At 39.7% G+C, this 23,638-nt stretch overlaps 1 protein-coding gene across 6 annotated transcripts in view; it reads right to left on the bottom strand.

Annotated features, from left to right (window-relative positions):
* Positions 1 to 9,879: 9,879 nt before the first annotated feature.
* The window catches only part of ctif (CBP80/20-dependent translation initiation factor), a 59,507-nt gene continuing 45,748 nt past the window's right edge, over positions 9,880 to 23,638 (bottom strand). For 5 of the 6 annotated variants that reach the window (XM_039778998.1, XM_039779000.1, XM_039779001.1 and 2 more), the window contains 5 exons: positions 21,902 to 22,478; positions 20,295 to 20,594; positions 17,124 to 17,279; positions 13,330 to 13,383; positions 9,880 to 12,757 (listed from right to left, as the gene is read on the bottom strand). In XM_039778998.1, coding sequence (XP_039634932.1) covers positions 12,536 to 12,757; positions 13,330 to 13,383; positions 17,124 to 17,279; positions 20,295 to 20,594; positions 21,902 to 22,478 — 1,309 coding nt within the window. In that variant the 3' untranslated portion in view covers positions 9,880 to 12,535. The remainder of the gene's footprint in view (positions 12,758 to 13,329; positions 13,384 to 17,123; positions 17,280 to 20,294; positions 20,595 to 21,901; positions 22,479 to 23,638) is intronic. The other variant, XM_039779002.1, reaches the window with a different exon arrangement.

Genomic DNA, 23,638 nt, shown 5'->3' with positions numbered 1-23,638 from the left:
GTGTTTGTTGCGAATGTGTTTAGTGTATGTATGGAGTCTGCATGGACACAGACAAAGCAGTACCTTGCACTGGCTGTGCGCTGAGCTCTTTTATGTGTGTATATATCCAGCATACTGGGAATATGCCTTGCACAGCATGCCACCTCACAAATCAAAGGACTGCTGGCATGCAGGTCAGTGGGTCTGTAAAAGCAGGAGAGGGAAGACCGATGCAGTAGTTTTGGTGAAGACACACTTAAATTCTTGCTGTTTTTGTGCTTTACTGCTTTCTTTGATAAGCTGTCCAAAGACCTTAAAATACCTCTAAGTGTTTTTATTCCTTTCTTTTAAGTTCTCTGTACTTCTCTCCTTTTCTGTCTTTGTTTCTCTCTCACCACAGAACTTTCTGACTATTTGTCACAGAAGTTCAGTTTGTGTTGCAAAAAGGGGGTTCTTTTTTTTGGTGTTTTCTTCTTTTAATGCCCCCCCCGCCCCCCCCCCCCCACAATTTTTTTTTTTTTTTTTTTTTTTTTTCCCCCCCCTCCCCCCCCCCCCCCCCCCCCTCCTTTTTTTTTTTTTTCTTTTTTTTTTTTTTTTTTTTTTTTTTTTTATAAAAAAAATTTTTTATTATATATAATTTTATTTTTTTTTTTTTTTTTTTTTTTTTTTTTTTTTTTTATATTTACTTTTTCTTTCCTCCCTCTTTTATCCCTTTTTCCTTCCCCCCCCCCCCCCCCCCCCGGACCAACTCCAGTTGTAATGCCAGTGCCTACGTCAAGGGCAACAGCCAGAGTTACCTAGCATGCATGTCTTTATGCAATATTAATTTCTGCATGAGTAATCAGCCACTGAGTGCAGCTCACAACGGAAGCTTTCCTCACGCTGGCTTGTCAGCCACAAAGGGACACACTTCTGGGTGGCTGGTCAGGTTTGAAAATGACACACACACACACACACACACACACACCTTGGTTCTCCTCTCCCTGTATGAATATCCGTCTGTTGAAGTTGGCAGCGTATGTGTGTTGCTGCTGGCAGCAACAAAGTGAGAAAAGCCTACTGCAGCACACTTCTCAGCCAGGCCACTGCAGTAGGGCACACATGCTCCTGAACAACAAAGACGTCATGTTTCCACACCTAAAAGCAAGCTGTTTCAAGACCTGTCACTGGCATACATGAAAGTGTGCAATTCACATTTCTGCAGAAAGAAAAAGAAAATGTTTTGTGTTATGCATTCATTTGGATGAAACGGCTGGTGATCAGCTCAGATACACTATTGTTGATAAAATGTATGTATATTATATTGCAGAATTTTTAATTAGAACATATCCCTGAGTCACTTGGTTCCTGTTTGTATTTTAGTACATCAAAAAGTACATAAATGGCAATTTTTCTCTCTGTCCATACTGTATAAATACACATTTTTATGACCTACTATACTGACTTTTTTATGACATACTATACTATGACTTTTTATGACATTTTTTATGACATATTATACTTTGACTTCATTATGACATACTATACTATGACTTTTTATGACATACCTATGACTTTCATTATGACTTTTCGACATACTATACTATGACTTTTTCATGAATTCGTGACATACTATACTATGACCTTGTTATTACTTTTTTCAACATACTGTACTATTACTTTTTTATTAGTTTTTGTCGACATACTATACTATGACTTTTTAATGAATTTTCGACATACTATGACCTTTTTATGACTTTTTCGACATACTACATGATGACTTTTTATGACATACTATTAGGGGTGCAAGATATATAAACTCAATATCGTTATCGCAATATCACGTTGCGCAATATTATATCTAGGGGTGCAAGATATATCGACTCAATATCGTTATCACAATATATCGAAAGTGTCGCAATAAGTATACAATATTTTGTTTATATTGTGGAGCGCTGTGTCCTGTCCGTTGGCTGTGTGGCTTAGTTGTGTTTGATTTAGAGCCCGCTTGAAATGCTATAATGATCATGTTTCATTGACCAGTTACTGTGCTACTTGCACGTTAGTGCACGTGAACGCACGGGTCCACTACATGACAAACCCTAAGGAGCGTACCACGTGTGTGCATATTTCAACAGAGTGACAGTGTAAGTGAAGAAATTGATAGAGACAACAAAACATAACGAATCAGAGAAGCGAAAGAAAAGTTGTGTCCTGTTCTCTTTGTTTATATATTTTATACTGTACAACCAGTAAAACATGTCCTGTTCTGTAGACATGGTCCTTATTTATTTATTCATGTTGGACCAGTCCAATATTACCGTCAGTTGAAATAAACTTTGTGTTGTAAGAAAATTTGTTTAATTTGTTATGAATCTATTTTGATGCATTTTCCCGTAACTTTTTGTAATTTTACACGTTTAAAAATATCGAAAATAATATAGATATTGCAATATTCATAATCAATATCGCAATATCACATTTTGTCAATATCGGGCAACCCTACATACTATACTATGACTTTTTAATTAATTTTCGACGTACTATACTATGACTTTTTAAGGGATTTTTGATATACTATGACCTTTTTGACTTTTTTTTCAACATACTATACTATGACTTTTTTTTGGAGTGGAACCCGCGGCCACTGCGTCGAGGAGTAAACCTCTATATATGTGCGCCTGCTCTACCAACTGAGCTAACCCCGCCACACTGACTTTTTATGACTTTTCAACATACTATACTATTATTTTTCGACATAGTATACTATGCCTTTTTTTATTACTTTTTTCAACATACTATACTGACCTTTTTTAGGATTTTTTTTTTAAACCTACTATACTATGACTTTTTTTCAACATACTATACTAGGACTTTTAATACATTTTTGACATACTATACTATGACCGTTTTAGGACTTTTTTTCAACATACTATACAATGACTTTTTTTTCGACATAGTATACTATGACTTTTTTAATACATTTTTGACATACTATACTATGACCTTTTTATGACTTATTTCAACTTACTATACTATGACTTTTTATGACTTTTCAACATACTATACTATTATTTTTCGACATAGTATACTATGCCTTTTTTATGACCTTTTTTAGGACTTTTTTTTTTTTTAAACCTACTATACTATGACTTTTTTTCCAACATACTATACTATGACTTTTTTCAACATACTATACTATGACTTTTAATACATTTTTGACATACTATACTATGACCTTTTTTGACTTTTTTTTCTACATACTATACAATGACTTTTTTTCGACATAGTATACTATGACATTTTTAATACATTTTTGACATACTATACTATGACCTTTTTATGACTTATTTCAACTTACTATACTATGACTTTTTTTATGACTTTTTGACATACTGTACTATTCTTTTTCGACATGTATACTATGGCTTTTTATATTACTTTTTTCAACATACTATACTGACCTTTTTAGGACTTTTATTTTTAAACCTACTATACTATGACTTTTTTTCAACATACTATACTAGGACTTTTAATACATTTTTGACATACTATACTATGACCTTTTTAGGACTTTTTTTCAACATACTATACAATGACTTTTTTTTCGACATAGTATACTATGACTTTTTTAATACATTTTTGACATACTATACTATGACCTTTTTATGACTTTTTTTTCAACATACTATACAATGACTTTTTTTCGACATAGTATACTATGACATTTTTAATACATTTTTGACATACTATACTATGACCTTTTTATGACTTATTTCAACTTACTATACTATGACTTTTTTATGACTTTTTGACATACTGTACTATTCTTTTTCGACATGTATACTATGGCTTTTTATATTACTTTTTTCAACATACTATACTGACCTTTTTAGGACTTTTTTTTTAAACCTACTATACTATGACTTTTTTTCAACATACTATACTAGGACTTTTAATACATTTTTGACATACTATACTATGACCTTTTTAGGACTTTTTTTCAACATACTATACAATGACTTTTTTTTCGACATAGTATACTATGACTTTTTTAATACATTTTTGACATACTATACTGTGACCTTTTTATGACTTATTTCAACTTACTATACTATGACTTTTTTATGACTTTTTGACATACTGTACTATTCTATTTCGACATGTAACTATGGCTTTTTATGGGATACACTGAATCCAGGACTCGGGTTCGGATTCGGATGAATATTGGGCTTTTTGACGGGGTTTGGTTTTTCCACCAAACCCTACGCTTGCACTGCGCATGCTCTGCTGGTCGACGTAATGTAAGTGGACCGTTCAATGCAGTAGGCTGTGAGAAAGTGAAAATGGAACTTGCGAGCAGAAAAAGCACTGCTCGGCAGCACCCCCAGCCAAAAGAAGGTGACCCAAGCCGAGCCACACGCCCAACCCACAATGCCGACCTGTCCCGTGGCGGTAAGGACCCCAAATAACGCACAACATCGCCGCTCCCAAAACACCTACGCATGAAACATTGGAAAGGCGCATGAAGAAATCCACAGACAGCAGCCAAAACGCAGCAACCCCGGTACAGCAAAGGAAGGACAGTCACAGCTAAAAACTTGTTAACCAGACAGTGCCTCTCCCGGGCTGTCAGCTGTTCCCTCGGCAAATGAGTCTGCCTACACTGGGAGCGTAGTGACCAAACGGCCGACTGCTGCTCGTTAGCTAACGTTAGCTTTCTAATTTCACCCATCCAACATGCCTTCATCATGCACTAGTTAGCGAAAATTTGCCTACTTTTTTTCGACATACTATACTATGACTTTTTAATGAATTTTTCGACATACTATACTATGACTTTTTAATGAATTTTTCGACATACTATACGATGACTTTTTGACATACCATACTGATTTTTTTTTTGACATACTATACTATGACCTTTTTATAACTTGTTACGACATACTATACTATTACTTTTTTTCGATTTACTATGACTTTTTAATACATTTTTCAACATACCATACTATGACTTTTTTCGACATACTGTACTATGACCTTTTCATGAATTGGTGACATGCTATACTATGACCTTTTTATTACTTTTTTTTAAACATGCTGTACTATTACTTTTTATGACTTTTTTTGACATACTATGCTATGACTTTTTATGACATACCATACTATGACTTTTTTTCGACATACTCTACTATGACTTTTAATTCAATATGCTCTACTATGACGTTTTAATGACATACTACACTGACTTTTTAATGAATTTGACATACTATACTATGACCTTTTATAACTTGTTACGACATACTATACTATGACTTTTTTTGATTTACTGTACTATGACTTTTTAATAAATTTTTCGACATACTATACTATGACATTTTTCGACATATTATACTATGACTTTTTTCGACATGACTTTTTAATGAATTTTTGACATACTATACTATGACCTTTTTATGACTTTTTTCCAACATACTATGAATCTTTAATGAATTTTTGACATGCTTTGCTATGACTTTTTAATTAATTTTTGACATGTTATACGATGACCTTTTTATGACTTTTTATTTCATACTATACTATGAGTTATTTTCGACATACTATACTGACTTTTTTTTTTCAATATACTCTACTATTTTTTTATGACATTTTAATGAATTTGTGACATACGCTACTCTGACCTTTTTATGACTTTTTAACTTTTTTTTTTTTTTTACTTTTTTACCATACTATGCTATGACTTTTTATGACATACCATACTATGACTTTTTTATAAACTTGACATATTATACTATGACTTATTATGACTTTTTGACATACTATACTATGACCTTTTTATGACTTTTTCGACATACTATGCTATGACTTTTTATGACATACCATACTATGACTTTTTTTCGACATACTCTATGACTTTTAATTCAATATGCTCTACTATGACATTTTAATGACATACTAAACTGACTTTTTAATGAATTTTTGACATACTATACTATGACCTTTTTATAACTTGTTACGACATACTATACTATGACTTTTTGATTTACTATACTATGACTTTTAAAAAAAAATTTCGACATATTATACTGACTTTTTTCGACATGACTTTTTAATGAATTTTTGACATACTATACTATGACCTTTTTATGACTTATTTCAACTTACTATACTATGACTTTTTTATGACTTTTTGACATACTGTACTATTCTTTTTCGACATGTATACTATGGCTTTTTATATTACTTTTTTCAACATACTATACTGACCTTTTTAGGACTTTTTTTTAAACCTACTATACTATGACTTTTTTTCAACATACTATACTAGGACTTTTAATACATTTTTGACATACTATTTGTTACGACATACTCTACTATGACTTTTTTTTCCAATATACTCTACTATGACATTTTAATGACCTTTTTATGACTTTTTTCTCGCCATACTATGACTTTTTAATGAATTTTTGACATACTATGCTATGACTTTTTAATTAATTTTTGACATGCTATACAATGACCTTTTTATGACTTTTTATTTCATATTTCACTATGACATTTTAATGAATTTGTGACATATGCTACTCTGACTTTTTTATGACTTTAACTTTTTATTGCATTCTATGAGTTATTTTCGACATACTATTCTATGACTTTTTTATGCCTTTTTTTTCGACATACTATACTATGACTTTTCAATGAATTTTTGACATACTATAACCTTTTTATGACTTTTTTTTCAACATACGCTACTATGACTTTTTATTATAATGTCGTTGATTTACTGACTCAGTAGGTGCTCCACCAAAAGGGGCACTGAAACAGTTCATTCAGGAAGTCAGCAGGTCATGACATCATTTCCTCCACCGCCAGTCCAGGAAGCAGGAATTCAGCTTTCCAGTTTCCGCTCTGGTTGAGATCGCGTTTTACTTTTCATTGAAAAAACTCAATTTTGAAAAAGTTTGTGTTTATGTTTGTGTGTGCTGGTCATTAACTTTGTACCATTTCTTTATATTCTGATGTTTTATTGAGCAACATCAATATCTACGTTATGTTACATCCTGCTTCCTGTCAGTCTCTAATTTGGAGAAAAGTAGCTCTTTTTTTATCTTTTCACTTCATTGTTTGAGGTTGGGGGCAATAAACAACACACAAAGTTAGCAACACCAACAACACTACTGCATAGACACAACCTACAGAGAAGCCAAATACAAAAAATTCTCTGAGAGATAATAAATCCTTGAAACATTTTGGCTTACTTTAGCCAGGACAACAGATAATGTCAGGCTCAGTTTTACACTGTAAATGTATTTTATTAACAATGAAAACAATGAAATGTGGTATTCCATACAGGGTACATGGCAACATGTGAAGGTATATAAGTGGAAATGACACACAGTTTTAATTTAGAAGCATGCATAAAGAAATTGTGCTTAATACATCTAAAATGTCTGAATCCAAATATAGTTGTGATAGAATCTGTTTTTTGGGCAGTAGAATAAACTATCGCGCAGTGCTGCTGCTGAGATGGAAAGGTCAAGAGAGTGAGCTAAAACCACTTCGTAGCCCACAGTTATTGATTTCTCCCACAGCAAACATACTGTACGAAAACATCTGGGGATGCTTCTGTGTGTTTTATCTCCACTTTGTTTTAAACAATATCTGGTCTCTGTAACCCTCGGACCAAACAGAATAGATTCTGCAGTATTCTCCTCTAGTTTGTTTGTGTGCTAATCAAACACAGAGAGACTTGCACTGTGCAGACGGGAGGGCAAAAACAAAAAAAGTAAAGGTCTAAAAAAACAATGTGTGAGCCATCAGACAAATGAAGATATGAGACACATCCACAAGGAGATACTTCAACAAAGGATCTGCTGGTGCTTGTGTTGTTCAAGCTTGTGGTAGAGTGTGTGGTGAGTGTATAAGCAGTTATCTTATTGCGAGCATCCTCTCTCCTCGTCTTTGGTTCGTCATGAAGGCCAGCTGAGATGCAGCCTGCTTTTGTCTGGCTCAAACAATGGACGGTAGTGGTGTGACTCAGCCTGCACACACATATGCACACAAATCCATTCATCCATCCATGCCAACAGAGAAAGTAGGCCAACCTCCTGTCATGATACAACACCATGAGCCACACATGATCAAATTGACCCCTGTATTCCGTATTAGAGATACAGTTAACGATTGTTTTTATTATCAATTAATCCGTTTATAATTTTCTCGATGAAGCAATTCATTGTTTAGTCTATGAAATGTCAAAATAATATTAAAACGTCAATGAACACCTGTATTATATATCTGATTCTTTGATAAAAAGTTGAAGGGTCAACCCTGAATACTTAAGAACTCAGTTTAGAAGTTAACGACTCACAAGATTCATTTTGGCAAGAAGTATCCAATCACAAAATGTAAAATACTGTTATGTGCGCCGCTAACGGCAAGCTGAAGCTAAAGATCAAAGTGTTGGTAAAACAGATAATACAATCTTCAGCTTTATGTCAATTCCCTTTTTTGGATTTTGGATAATTTTGGACTGAGTTTTATTCACGAATTCAAGGGCGAAATGCTTTGATTCACGCCTCTGATTGGCGTCTTCTCCATAGCAACAGCAGCCAAGACTCGTGGGTATTGTAGTATTTAGACCAGTTACTGTCATATGTAACAAAGACAAGCAAAACTTCTCACATTTGAGATGCTGAAACCAGTTTTGTTTGAAATGATATAATGATATATAATTGATTGTCCAAATAGTTAATTTTCTTTTGATTTGATCAATTATTTCAGTCCATCCTAAATCCGAAACTTAATAATAAACAGCCTACATCAATCCATATGGCCTCCAAATTTTTTTTCGCTCATTGTGTCACTTTGCTCGCAGACAAATAACACCATCTTGTTGTAAGGTGATCTGATTCTAAATTGGAGACACAGCTACTGTATCTTACCAGTTTAGTCTCCAGCACCACAGCCAGCCAGCCAACAAAACATTATCCCTCGGGGCTAGGATGCCTGTTCAACTGTTTTAACTGCACAGCACCAAATTAACCGTGATACTAACTTTCACTTTCTTCCACTATTTGCATGTATACCTCAATAGGCTCCCCCATACTGTCCCAAGATCCAGTCATTTCTATATATATATAGCTATACGTTTTCTCACTTCATCTCCTCCTACATTTATTTCACTTTGTCTGTCACCATTTCTTCCCACTTATTAATTTTCTCCCTCTATTCTTCCACTACAGCAGCTTAAGCTTTCTTTTTCTTTACGCTGCTTTTGCTGCATGAGTTGGTCTATTACTGTAGTGGTCTATCTTCCCTATTGTCCCAGTTTGTGTTTAAAAGACGGTTACTCCTGTTATTCGTTTGTGAAACAAAACCCATCGTCATAAATCCATCTCTGTCAAGGACAAAACTGAGAATAAGAAAACAAAGCTTCTCATGGTGTTGATGGCAAATTTAAAGTGTGCATGGGATTATGTTGATTGATGTGGACGAGTGCTAAAGGACGTCCTATAGGTTCTAGGGACGGGGCCCTCAGCGGGGAGGAAACCTCGCACCGAGAGCTCCCGTTGGGACGCCCAGAGTTGGGGAGCCCCAGGCAAGTGTCAGGGCTAACCAAATGCAAATCACTGGCCAAGGACGTGCTGCAACACACAGTTGTTAAAATTCTGAAGTGTGGTCTCTTTAATGTGTGACCATGTAAAGGCGAAGACATGTAAATGAGGAGTTCCAGTTTGCGCGTGTATGAATTGTTAGTATATAATAACCTACTGTGGTGCAAAGATTAGTTACGCAGTCTAGCTGGTAATGGCAGAGGAAACAGTGTGCACACCATTGTTTCTTTTGTAATGTCTGATTATCTTCATGGTATCACACTGACTTTCATGTGAAGTGAGCAGAAATAAAAAAACACACCAGTTTGTTCCATCAAATCATTTTTTCCATGTTAGTTTATTTTTCAGTTGCTTAGAAAAACAAAACAAGAGCTCACAAGATGACCCACTATTGCCAAATCTACAGCTTGTCAGTTTGCTGACCAGAGCCTTGTTTTCCAATATTCATGAGAATATGCTAATTAATGGGGTGTCTCATTCAATTGTCGAGTGAGTCATGTGACCTGAGCAGAGGGGTCTAAGGGCACGCAAGGTGGGGAAGCCTCCACCTGCCCCCATCTGCTGTTAGAGCGAGTCGCTCTTTGCATAATGAAAATGCACTGATGGGTATTTTTCTGAACTAAAACATGGTAATACCACACTTACACAGCAAGCTAAGTATCACAAATGTTTCAGATGTCTTAAAAACCCAACAGATGGGAAAGTATATATAAAAGGAGCTAAATATAATTTAAACAGGAACCTAGAAACAAAATTACAACAAAAGACAGAAAAAAAAACAATAAAACACCACTTCTTAAGCAGACACACACTTAATAGACGATTAGGCTGCAACTCCAAAAACAATTGTGAGCTTTAAATCACCCTTCTCCTCTAACTAATCTTCTGGAGTGGGTTTCTACCACACAGGGTTTTTAATTCTTGATGCAAGACAGAGAAAATAATATAAAAACAAAACTGCCCACAGAGATTCAATGGGAAACTAAGTATGTGTATGCATGTGCATATGTGCATGTATTTGTGTGTGTGACTACTCCCAAACAAAGAGCTACTTCCTGATAGAAATGCATGGGAAGGCCAAACTCTAGCCACACAACCACAGTCTTTCTGTGTTTAACATCTCTGTTGCGTGATCAACCTATATTCCAATGATTTTAAATACTTGTAAATATATTGTATGCAGATTATATATATAGAGCCCATTTACAAATGGTACATGATTGGCTTGGTACGTCAAAATCATAGTACACACGTTAGCTGGAATAAGGGTCACATGAAGCTAATGAGGTCATACAATAGGATTTCTTCTTTTCGTCATTGTCATCTTCAAATACACAGGTTATATTAAACACTTGCAAAATGTCCACTGCAAAGATAGGCTTGAGTAGGAGAAATCTTTAAGAAGCATTTCACTTCTGTTTCTCTGTGTGCCATGCTTTTTTTTTTGTTATCACATCACTATTTTCCTCTTCAAATGCATTTTTTCTCCAGCAACAGAATGTGAATAAGTCCAACTGTTTAGTCCTCAGCATGCCCTCTGCTGCCACAGGCCCTGAAGGCCTCGAAACAAGAGAGCTCTTATAAAGATGGATAAATGACAAGGCCACTAGTCCATTAAAACGTCCTAAAATCCCTTACTATGCTCAACCATTTGTCTCACTATTGAGATTTTTAATATTAATCCACAAGCACTGATTCAAATTCAAACGTTTGCTTTTTTTTAAATTTTAAAGCAAAACAGTGCAAAACAAATCAAACCTGTGCAATAAGGCCTACCACTAATACCTCATACATACATTTTATCATAAAAACAAGACTTCAAAATGAACCAACAATAAAAACACTAAATGCTTAAAAAAATAATATAATAACATATCAAAGATGACAACAAAGCATGTACATGCACGGCTTAACAGAGGAAAAGAGACCTTCCCCTGTAGGACAAAAACAAAAGAATTATCAGACAGCAGTGTTTGTTTTAATGCTTTTCTAATGCTCCAACCCCCCTAACTGCAATATTCCTACTGCTTCTATTGATGACGCCGGCCCGAGCTCGGGGAGCAGGGAGCTGGGGTGCCAGAGGGGTGTGTCGTCTCATATGGGCTCAAGCAGCCATCTGCCACCCTACTCTAGCCATCCTGATCCTTATCCTCAGCCCAGTCTGGCCCAGCAGGCCCGCTGTCTCATCCCCACAAAAAGGCTTCCAGCTGGGGGGTGTGGAGTGGGGGAGACAAAGGCGAGGAGGAGCTGTGGGAGCTGGGGAGCGAGGCCCTTTGACCTGGTCCCTGGCCCGGCGGGGCAGACGGCCCAGACAGACAGCACCATGTCTACTCCCTGCCGCCTCCTCTCTCTTTTATCAGCCACACAGACCCCAGGGGCTGACTGAGAGACCGAGGAGGGGGTGGAGAAAGAGACAGTAGGGTAGGGGAGGGTGGTGGGCAAATGAACACAATGAAGAGACTGACATGGACTACCCTGACCTCCCCCTCCCTCTTCCATTCATCTTTGGGTACAGATCTCTCTATTCCCTACGGGCGGGCTGCTCCTCTCCCCTGTGTGACCCCTCTCTCGTCTGTTCCCTCCTTTATCGCTCAGCGGCCCAGCTCCTGGACTCTGTGTAGCCGAGCACGCCCCTACTGGCCATACATACGTTGCTGTTTTCTCAAATGTCTGTCAAATCTGCTTTTCATTGTTTCAACGCCACATGTAGTGTTGCCTTGATGTCTCAGGGCTATCGGTTTGGTGGATAGTGTACGCTGTGTTTGCGGTAGAAATTAGCAAATTGCACAATTAAGTTCAATATCCACGTAAAGCATGTAGATTAATTAGATTAGCGAGTGAGGTTATTATTAAATTCTTGTGTTTTGGTAAAACTAGAAGAGCAGATTGATGCTCACTGGAAAATGTTTCCTTGGGGCGTCAGGGGGGCCTGTCTTCTTTCCTCATGAGGGAGCTGGCCCCTAGGCAGTGGTGGTGAGCTTTTGGATGGTACGGTTGTAGTATTGGGTGGTGAGGGCCTCCAAGGGGCTCCAGCGGTGTGCATGCAGCTCGATGACCTCCATGAGGAGAGAGCGGGTCAGCTGAGATTCGACCGGACTAAGCATCTTGTCCCTGACGGCTGCTAGAAGCTCTGTCATCATCTCTGGGAGCTGCTCCTCCAGGAGACGCCCCATGCTCTGCAGCTGATAAGAGGGAGGAAGTGAGGAGACAGGAGGTCAGAGAAAGTGTGTGTGTGTCCCTGCAAGACACAACGTCTGGCACCTTGTTACTGTGGATGCAGTCAGACAGCAGTGTGCGTGCGTGAGTAAGCTAGAGAGAGAGAGAGAGAGAGAAAGCCTGCTGATAAGTAATCAAGGCTGCAAATGATGTGTTTGTGAGTATGGGAACTGTTTGCCAACCAGAGATCACCTGTCTTAGCTCTTTCTGTTTGGGTCTTCTACAAAGACCCAAATCTGATTAAATCCATAGTTCTGCCCAAATTCACGTGCACTACTTTATTATTCATAACCTTCAGAAGACTGCCATAGAATATCAAAGATATGTGCTTGAGATTGTACATACTTGAGACTGTACTGTGCATTCAAATATAACATGGGTTTTATGGGCTTCAATAGGTCTGTTAGAATTTGTTTCTGATTTGTGTAGATGTTCTACTGCATGTAATTTTGTTGCCTGGCTTTAAAATTTCAAATCAGCCTTTTGCTTCAAACAGAGACAAGTATTAACTGTGCGTGAGTGCGTAGGGGTACCATACCTCCATGGAACAGCAAAGGACTGCATCTTCCTTAACATCTGTGGACTCCAACAGCTAAAAGGTACAAGAACAGACACTATGTGACTATACTGGGACACTGCAAAGCAAAGAGCTGCACAAAAAAAGTGAGTGAGCAAATCCTTTCAAGGCCTGGCAGAGATATAAATATATGTATTTGGATGTAGACCACATGGGGAGATTAAGCAAATGCAAGTGTTTGTGTGTGTTAATCAGTTCACAAGAGAAGGAAAAAAAGAAAAAGACCTAATCCAGATTGTAAATATTTTCTACATTAACATTTTAAATCTTGGAAGACAACACACCAGGCTTTCATCCTGGCAAGCTAGCTAACCATCAGACATCAAGGCTGGCTTTGTGCACACTGCAAGTGGCCAAAAACAAATCGTATAGCTGGTAAACATGCTAGCTGGCTTTCCACCCCCGGCCCCATGCACAGATGGGCATATAACTGGCATTTTCAAACAATGCAGAGAGCAATGGTGACAGGGGAAGGTATAACGACGGGGAGCCTCACATGCTAGACTGTGAAGATCTAGTGTCAGATTACAGCAGAAAGGAATTTGGTGAAATACTTTTTTTTTTTTTACTTCTCACAAGTCTGTTTCCAAAGTGCTACTTTGATTAACCTGAAGGAGGGAAAGGAAGTAACAGGGAGGAAGGGACAAGAGTGTTTTTGCTGGAGTGATGTCTAATTAAACTTTGGGAGCGTAGACCTGCTGCACAATGAGCAAAATAAGAACTGCAGGGTACAAGCACAAAGTTATGAAAAAAATAAGTGAGATCATGGAGGGAAGGATCACCTCCATCTGATGCTGCGAACCACACTCAATGCGAGCTGGCCTGTTATTTCCACGCCGTAAGCTTAATGGTATTCCACCTATCATTCAGGCCCAGCAGTTGCGCAGACGTCAGCTCCTCAGTATGCTTAGACGGGTGTGGTGACAGTGTGGCTGTTTGATGTGAGAACTAAAGTCTTGTCGTTCCCAGAGTAGGAGAGCTATGTGACAAGCAGGATTAGCTCATAATGAGCTCTCTGGGGAGGGCAGGGGGAAGTTTTTGCTCAATACGTTTAAAATGGTCTGATCTATACTCATTTATAATCAGCTCTCCTATACACTGCGATAGCTTTCTTTTCCCTGTCTGTCCTTTGTCACTCTTACACCATAACAGACATTAAATCGCTCCATATTACCAGATCCGCTTCAGAAAAAAACTGTTTCTGTGGACTAGTTATCACACACAAAGTCTCTCTGCTGAAGCTGAAAACAGACAGATCTCTGGTTAGTTACTTCATCAAGAAACAAAGCTCTCTGCACAGGGAAACCTTGGGATTCTGTGGGATTTCCATTTACAGTATACACATTCAAAAGACATTTGATCAGGAACATAAAAAGCAAGAAAAACTAGGACAGCTGTAATCGTCTTGTAGCCCTGAATGGAAGAAATGCATTCAACATGACAACTCCTTGAATGACCCAGTGAGGTCTATTCTGGTGAGGCTTCATCTGTCCATCGATTTGACTTCATTACTCAAACGCATGTATATATATTTGTATATTTTGAAACCTGTCATCATACTGCTGGCTAAAAAAAAAGTAAACGATGTATGAGTGCTGAGAGAAAAACATGTTTCATCTGGGTACTAATGACACACAGTGCTCACATTTTTTTTTTATAACTACTTCAACTTTAACTGGGTTTCCAATAGTTGCATAGCAACAGCAGGTCTAGCGTCAGGAACAGAACTTCCCTTAGTTACATTACATAATATTACCCTATTTCTGTACTTTACTAACTGCTTAACAAAAAGGCCTACAAACAAAACCACTTACAATTGCTTGATGCTAAAAAATATTTAAGTTCTTTTCAAATGAATGTATGTATACTGCAATTTCTGAGTTGATTGTCTAAGACTAAGAGGGCACATTGCTGACTTTCAAAGAAGGAAACCAAGGCACAATATAAATAGCTCCTGAGGTCACCACCAGACATAGTGTATGTGCATGGCTTCTGCAGCGTGCCACTGCAAACCAATACCCTGTCGAAGGCATCTGTGGGCCACGTGCAGGTCTTGGCTTCAGTAAAAGATGGTTTTATATGTTAAAGCGAGTGTCCTGCTACCTGCCTTCTGATTTCCCATGACCATTTGGCTGTGCAGGACTGATCCTTAATAAAAAAAAAAGTTTGATGGTTGTCTTTTGTTAAGTGAGCATGGTAAATAAGTTATTTATTTGAAGGTGTGCTCCAGTGCACACATAGTCGAGGATTATCTAACTTAGTGTATCTATGAGGATTGTGGCATTTAAAAAAACACTATTGGCTTGTGAGTCATGAATGGATGAGATCACCACTCACTGACTTGCTCTGTCTATATGTACAGCTGTCATGTATACTCAAACACACTTCCTAACACACCTCAGTTGTTACCTAATCCTGTTCTGCAGGCTACAACTACAGAAGACAGCCGCTGCAAAATGCACTGCCACACAAACGTACAGGCCCATCTACTTTCCTCTGCAAACACATACAGGCGAGCGCACATTATGGCACAAGGCTTGTAGCTGGAATCGACAACTACATGTTACGAAGGGTAGACAAAACAGCAGCTGGAGAGAAACCAGAAACAATGGCTCTTGGAAATGGAGATACAAGTCACACACACACACACACACACACACACAAGCACACGCACACACACACACACACACACGCATCGGTGTGTTATGACCCCAAGCACCATCAGGCTAAATGTGACACTGCTGATGCTGGAATATGGAGGTGTGTTACACACCCTCGGGCATGTCGCGGAGCCCTCTTAACAAGTTGAGATAATGTCCTGGGCATGGCTCAGAAAGGGTGTGGATGGCATTCATTGTGTGTTGATTGTTGTTTGTTTGCGAGGTGCGTGTTAAGTGCCAGAGGTGTGAACGTGGGCGGTGAAACTACCTGACACGTGAATCAAACCTGCCATTATTTCTTCTATACCTCTCAAACTACGCATTTAAACTGTTTTTCACTCCCAGATTGTGTCATCTCTCCTCTCCTTTCTCTTCTACCTGTTGTGCCATCAGTAAACTGCAGTAACTGTCAACCTGACCACAGTCTCCTCCGCTTCCTCTCACCTCTTCTCTCTTTCTCGCTCCCACCCTCACTCGCTTCCCCTTTCAATATTCCATCTGTCGTTAACCACTTCTGTATCGCGGCGAGTCGGCTGTGGCTACCCTATATGGTTTCCATAGTGACCAAGGGAGTGTGTGTAAGAGAGCATGACCAGTTGATGAGAAATGAACCGTGGGTCACACATTTTCCTGGAACTGAGGGTGTCCTGACTGTTTACACCACTAACCAAACCCTGCTGTGGTGTCTCGAGTCTAGACTAGGTCTGGCCAAAAACAGGAAACTTAGTGCACGTATTGATCTGAGTAGACAAGATGTACAGACGCAGCTAGATGCTTCCCGCTAACTGGAACACGTGGATGGGGTTGATCAATTGGTAGTTTTGCATTGTTAGATCTATCCCGCTGCAGAATGGTCTGGCTACACCACCTACTTATTCTGGGATAGGTGGGGAAAATGCTCTGGCTTGTTTGTGTTTCTTTAAACCAATCACAACCGTCCTGGATGGCGCTAAGCCCAGATAGCGGAGACAGCGAGAGGAGAGGAACATCCGGCGCGTCAGGCTTTATCCCAGCAGTTTACATTGTTGAGCCAGGACTAATCAATTGCTAATTGACATACTTATTGATAAAGAAGCTGTAGATCTGGATACAGACCTCTCGTAGGCAGGTGTAGATTGGACACACCAGCACCCTGAATGGCTCTGCAGAGCTGCTCCTCATGGTGCCAAACACCTCACACAAGAAGGTGATGAAACCTAACCACCTCTCCACATCGGACTGCTGGAGCTCCTCTCGGCAGGCAAAGTCCCTCTGTGGGGAGGTGAAGATAGGGAAGAAAAACAAATACAGATGCATATTAAGTTTGGAAAATACACTGAAACATGACAGGCCATCCAGCTTTTGTAAATGTGTAATACAAGTTCTAAGTAGGCAGTAGGTAGGTGGATAGTTAAGTGTTTCATAAATTCATCAGCAGTGGTGGTAATCACCATTAACATCTCTGCGATCGCCCAGATGGGAGTTTTTGTAGGTGGCACAAGTATTAACTTGGCAGCTTAAAGTACTTAAAGCCAAAAAGCAGTTGAAAAACACATTTAACAAATTCATGAATTTCTTTTATCTGCCAGAAGTAGAGGAGAATATGTTAATTTGGTTTAAAAGTGAAGGGTAGTGAACTGTGTCAGTGCTGTAAAAGTGTTGGGGTTAATATGGGTTAATGCGTAATGCGCACTTGTGAAGATGTTATACAGCAGGTTAAACTGAAACTTTATTAAGAGCAACTCACTCTGCTTTTCCAGAGTGTACTGCCTGTTACTGGAGTACACTAGAAACATGAGCGGCTTAAAGTATATTCTCACCGACTCGTACAACTGCACTGAAGGCCTGCTTGTACACAGACATACACAGAATACGCAGCCTTGAATGGATCCAAAAAATAAAACTCACTCACACAGTCAAAAACAAACATACCACACCCAAACTCAAAAACAACTACACAAACCTCTCATACACCTCCAAGTACATCGCCACATTATTTGACACTCGCACAACAAGCCAGCAAAATGGCAGGATACACACATCACAGAGCAGACAAAAAACAGATGACTGAAGCGTTAGCAACAGCAGCTTATTTAAGAAAAGAAGATGATGAGGATGGTGCCAACAGCATCAGCTAGTTAAACAAAAGGCCACATGCTCCTCTCAGCTGTAAATAGGTAGAATCTTTCATAGGTAACTAAGTCTGACTACGTTTAATGAAAGCAACAACAAACCTTGATGCCTCTCTCTTTATACACAGAGCGGTTACAGACTAATTGCCCCCATATTGAGATCCAGGGGTCTGGAAGCAACATCATTAATGACAACCTTCATAAGCCCACTTGTGACATTTAAAATGTTTTAAAGCAAAAAAGCCAAAATGTCAAAGACGAGGAGGGGGTCCACGCTGGCTGGGAAGTGGGGATTAAAGTGAGAAATAAAAGAGGAGCAGGTGACCACACAGCTGTGAAAAAGGGGGGAATTAATCAAAAAAAAAAGGATTAAGGTGGGATTCTTACTGCTGGGTCAGTCACAAAATCTCAACATCTAAAGAAAGAGGTGATTTAATGGAAAAACACAAAAACAGAAGGGAGGAGAGAAAAAAAGAAAAGTGTAGGAGTGCAGTTGAAAAGAGCTTCTGCAGGAGAAGGAAACAGGAGTAGGAGTGAAGGGAAGGGAAAAAAGGCAGCAGGTGGGCTAACATTTAGACATTGAATGTCTTTTGAAGACAGCATGTACGTCTCGTTTGCCTACTTCTAGACTGCCGCTCTGGCGAGGCTTGTCTGACTCTCAGGATGGAGGAAGGGGTGAAAGGGAGGAGCATGGTTAGAAAGAGAGAGAGAGGGGAAGTGTGCAGGGAGAAGCAGCGAGGCACTGGCCCGTGTCGTTCTGGGTGAGGGGAGGCGATAAGACGGGGTAGCAATGTAATAGAGAGCTCATGAGAGACGAGGAGGGGGAGAGAGGCAGTGAAATATATAACGGCTGAGAGCATGTTTTCATCATGGGTGCAAGACTGGAACTGTGCAGTTAAGTGAAGGGATGGAGGGTGAAGGAGGGGACAGGCCTCTCTCCCCTGGGTGTTTAGATTAGCTACTTTGCCCACTGACATTTACAACATCACACACACAGTTGGTTTCCACCTGAAAGGGCTTCCTCATAAAACTAAGGGTGAATGAAGCTAATTAAATTACAGGGAGGATTTTGTTAAAACATACAGTATAAAAAATTACTGGTTTGCCAAAATAACATTCTATTAGCAAGCGCTGGTAGCTTAGAAGAATCTTTAAAAGGGCAATTTGAGATCTTGTTTACAGTAACACATACTGTACATACAAACAGAGAAAAGCAGCAAATCCTCAAGAAGCTGGAACGAGAGCATGTTTAATCTTTTTGCTTGACAAAAGACAAACGATTCAATATCAAAACTGAATCATTTTCTGTTGATCAACTTTGCATTTCAGAACTTAATGTGACTTTATTTTAAATCAACTTTTTCAGACTAGTATTAGTTCCTTGGAAGATCCCACATCAAGCTGTAATGGAGCTATGAAATACAAATTTATTTTGGAAAGCAAGCATCAGAATGTGACATACAGCACAAAATATCTAAGTGCATAAAAGTATTTACAGACAAACCCTTTTTTTCTAATTCAAAACTGAAGTTAACATGATCCACTGAGATAACAGTGGTGCTGCACAGATGGGAGTAGAGACATATAACAGTGTTCATTTTTTAACCATAGTGTAGCTGCGCTGTCAGCTCATTAACACGATAACCGCTTACTGCACAGATAAGTAGCCAGTCTCCTACAGCAACAAAGCAGTGGTGGAAAAAGTACTTAAGTCCTTCACTTTAGTATAAGTAGAAAGGTAGGATTTATTGAAGGCCTGCATTATTAGACTGCATTAGTTTTATACCTAGGTGTACCTTATTTAAATGGCAACTGAGTGTATTTTGGGCATTTCTGTTCCCCAATTCGTTGGTACTTATTGGCCCATAAATACCATGCTACCATGTCCGGGCTCTAATATTTATCCTACAGCTGTATCTTTCTCAAACTGTATCTTTCTGAGAGGTAACTATACTAGTTCAGCATCTACAGTCAACAAATCCATCAACTAAAATCAACTAATTGGGAAGTTAGGGGTGTTCATTTAAAAAAGCAAGGCAGGTCCGTGTTTGTTATACTGAAGTCTGAGTTATGTCAGTAGTGGGGAAAAAAATATTGGAGAGAAAAGCTTAAAGCAGCACCTGCAACTAACCAAATCCCTTTCCAGCGTTCTCACCTGCAACATGTTGAGGAGCAGCGATCTGAACTTGGTCCCCTCAACCATGAACAGCGCCATCTTGTCGCAGAGCTTGGCGGCCGTGGCGGCGAAGCTCCGGTCCGACACGGCCTTGAAGTAGATGGTGCTGACCACCTGAGCCAGGGTTTCCTCGGACCGCGCCGAGCACTGCGCCTCCTCCATGAAGGAGGCCAGCCGCTGCTCCACACCGCTGCTGTTGCTCCTCATGCTATTGAGAAGGTCCACCAGCCGATCCATGCTCTGCGATCCGGAGCCTGCCGCCTCCACACGTGCCTCTTCCTGAGGCAGGAGATGGAAAAAGAACATGAGTGGTGGGTGACGATATTCAATTTCAACATACTGTAGGTTTGACTACAACATAGGAGGTTTTGTTCAGTGACTGTACTAGTTAAAAAAGCAAGGGTATAGACCGTGACAGATTAACATTAACTGAACGGTCAACGTTTAGGTCGGTTTGGTGAAGTTTGCATTTGTGCTACTATCCTTTAGCGTAGCAGAAGAGAAGGGGGTCTTAACCATTTATTTATTTATCCATTACCTTTATCTATTTAGACAGTTTTAGCTTAATATTTCAATCGTTGCTTTAATTAATTAATTAATTAATTAATTAATTAATTAATCTTTTTTCACTTCACTGCTAAAATGTGTTCACACTGAATTGCAACATGTGTTTTTGGTGTTATAGCTGACTCCACTATATGCAGATATTTTTCAAAATAAAAATCATAATTTCTGTTGGCTTTTTTTCTTCAAATTAATTGATTACAAGTACCCCTGGTTGGGAATCACTGTATTAATGTATGCACCTGCATGACAAATAGCACATAACATTATCAACATGACTTCCCAAACCCAATAGATGGTTTATGACGTGCTATATGCTAGGTCTATTTTGGTTTAGTGATCTGTATGAATATTACCATGTTACTAAGAAAGCACGTCATATAATATATTGACCAAATTTACATGAACTCAGGGTTTAAATATATCTGGAAAGTTATATGCCAACGGTAAACTATGAAAAAATGCGTTGCAAAATTGTAAGTTGCAAAATAAATCTATTATTTGCTGGAGTTCAGTACACCCTAATCAAGCAAAATCTGGCTTCAAGACTGGATACATTGATTCACTGAGGTCGCCGTTTATTAATTCCTGCCTTGCTGCCTGCTGGGGAGTCTCATGCTGTCAAATCAAACCACCACTGGTGGTAATGAGTTAGAGGAGGAAGAGGAAGCTGAGAGCAGCAGCTGACTCGCCAGTTTAGTTCACACAGTGGAAAACATCAAAAAACTGTTACGTTAATGCCACTTTAGTTTCTTTACCTGCTTAGTGAGAACATGTACTCCCCTCCCTACCAGTCTGAATGTGTCAATCCGAATGCTAAATAACTAAGTAAGCGAATGACTAAAGCAAGGCAGTGTAAGAAAACTGTGTCTAAGTGTCTATATATTAATGACAGTGCATGTGTGTTCGTGAACATAATGAAAGTAATTATACGACTAAATTGTAGCGCGTGTGTGTACACATGAACATTAGTCCTGATTGCCTTAATACTGATGGACAGACACTAAGCAGCTTTTCAGTACCTTGTCCTTTAGTCTCCTCCTCAGCCTCTCCTTTGACGACTGCAGCAAGCTGATTTTGGGCTGCTCCGACTGGCCCTCGTTTGCCTTTCCACTTCCTGGTGGGTGGGGAGATTCTCTTTTAACTGTCAGATGTGGGAAAGCATTTGTATTGGGTGTCGACTCAGGTCTGGGTGATTCATTGGGACTCTTACTGTTGCAGTCTTGAGGTGATCTGATCTGCTCGTCACCCGGTTTTACATTCTCAGTCTCTTTGTCTTTGGCTGTTCTTGGGGGAACTCTATCACCTGCTGCATTTGTCTGTCCATGCCCCTGACCTTTCTGATTGTGGTGCCAACGGCGGTTCTGGCTGTATCCGTGGTGCGGGGGTCCTCCTTGGCGCTGCCCATGTCCTCCTTGATACTGGCGAGGTGGCCGACCAGCACTGCTGTTTCTGTTATCTCCCAGTTCTATTAAATTCTGCTGCGGTTGGTTTGGAGACAGTTGTTGCGTTTGATCCCTCTGGTGCTGTGGTGACTGTTGTTGTATCAACTGAGGTTGGTTCTTCCCTCCTCCGCATCCCTCAGGCCGCTGCTGTCTCCTGGAATTAAAGCAGGCTCCAGTTAGCTTCATTGTGATGTAGCAGCAGCTGGCTTGTACCTGAAACTGCTCTGCTTCACTCTGACCACTCCTCAGTTTCACACTGGCAAGTGTGTCATCTACGCCTCCTCCCTGCCCCTCTGTCCCCCCTTAAAACTTGTCGTTAGTTTTGCGAAAAGGTTCCATTTTCTGTTTTATCTTCTACTCCTATCTTCAACTCCTCATCTAGTCACAGTGACTAACCAGTGCTCTTCTATAAGTACTATGACAATTCACAACCAGACAAACTGTAACCTGTCATCTACTGATACGATCTTTAAAGAAAAAAAAATGCTAAAGCCCAATGACTGCTTACATGTGGATGCACAGTATGTCTGTTTTCCTGTCCTGCATAGCTGTGTCCTTTTGCTGTACTGGCTCTGGGCTGACAAGCCGCTGACATATGGTCCAGGGGATTAGTCACCCTGGCATCGTGGAGGAAACCTATTATCAGCTTCAGCCTGTGAACCAGCACAAACTCAACCAGCACACCTTTGGTGAGATACATTCAACTCTATGGGCCCTATTTTAACGATCTGAAACGCAAGTGTGAAACGCAAAACGCGATTAGCTTTGTGGGCAGATCTCGGGCGCTGTTGCTATTATACCGGCGGGATAAATGAGTCTTGCGCCCGACGCAAATCTCAAATGGGTTGGTCTGAAGTAGCTAGGTGTGGTTTGGGCGTAACGTGAAAATAACCAATCAGAGCGTCATCTCACATTCCCTTTAAGAGCAGGCGCGCTTGTTCCATGGCGGATTGCTATTATGACGGCGAATTTGCCTGGCGCACGCCAGCGGGAGCTGTCCGGGATGCGGCAAAGTAATAAATGCCCGTCTTGTCCGGGTGGCGATGTTGCTGCGGCCTCTCGGGCGCATCTCCTCAAGTCTGGAGAGGATTGCTGCAGCAATGGAGCGTGGGCCTCCAAACGCACCACCTGCTCCTGTTGTGCCCCTTCCTCCTCCCCCCCACTCCATCTCCGTCCACCCGCTCCATCAGGAGCGCATCGCGCATTACTCCAGGACCAGATTCCGCCGGAGTGTCCAATCCCACCGTAGTTCAACATCACGTCTCCTTAAGTCCTCTAATATTTCCTCATTTATGTCATCAACACATCCATGAT

Source organism: Perca fluviatilis, chromosome 17 (assembly GCF_010015445.1).
Source record: "Perca fluviatilis chromosome 17, GENO_Pfluv_1.0, whole genome shotgun sequence".
NCBI classification, from domain to species: Eukaryota; Metazoa; Chordata; class Actinopteri; order Perciformes; family Percidae; genus Perca; species Perca fluviatilis.
This window is presented reverse-complemented; position numbering and strand designations above follow the sequence as displayed.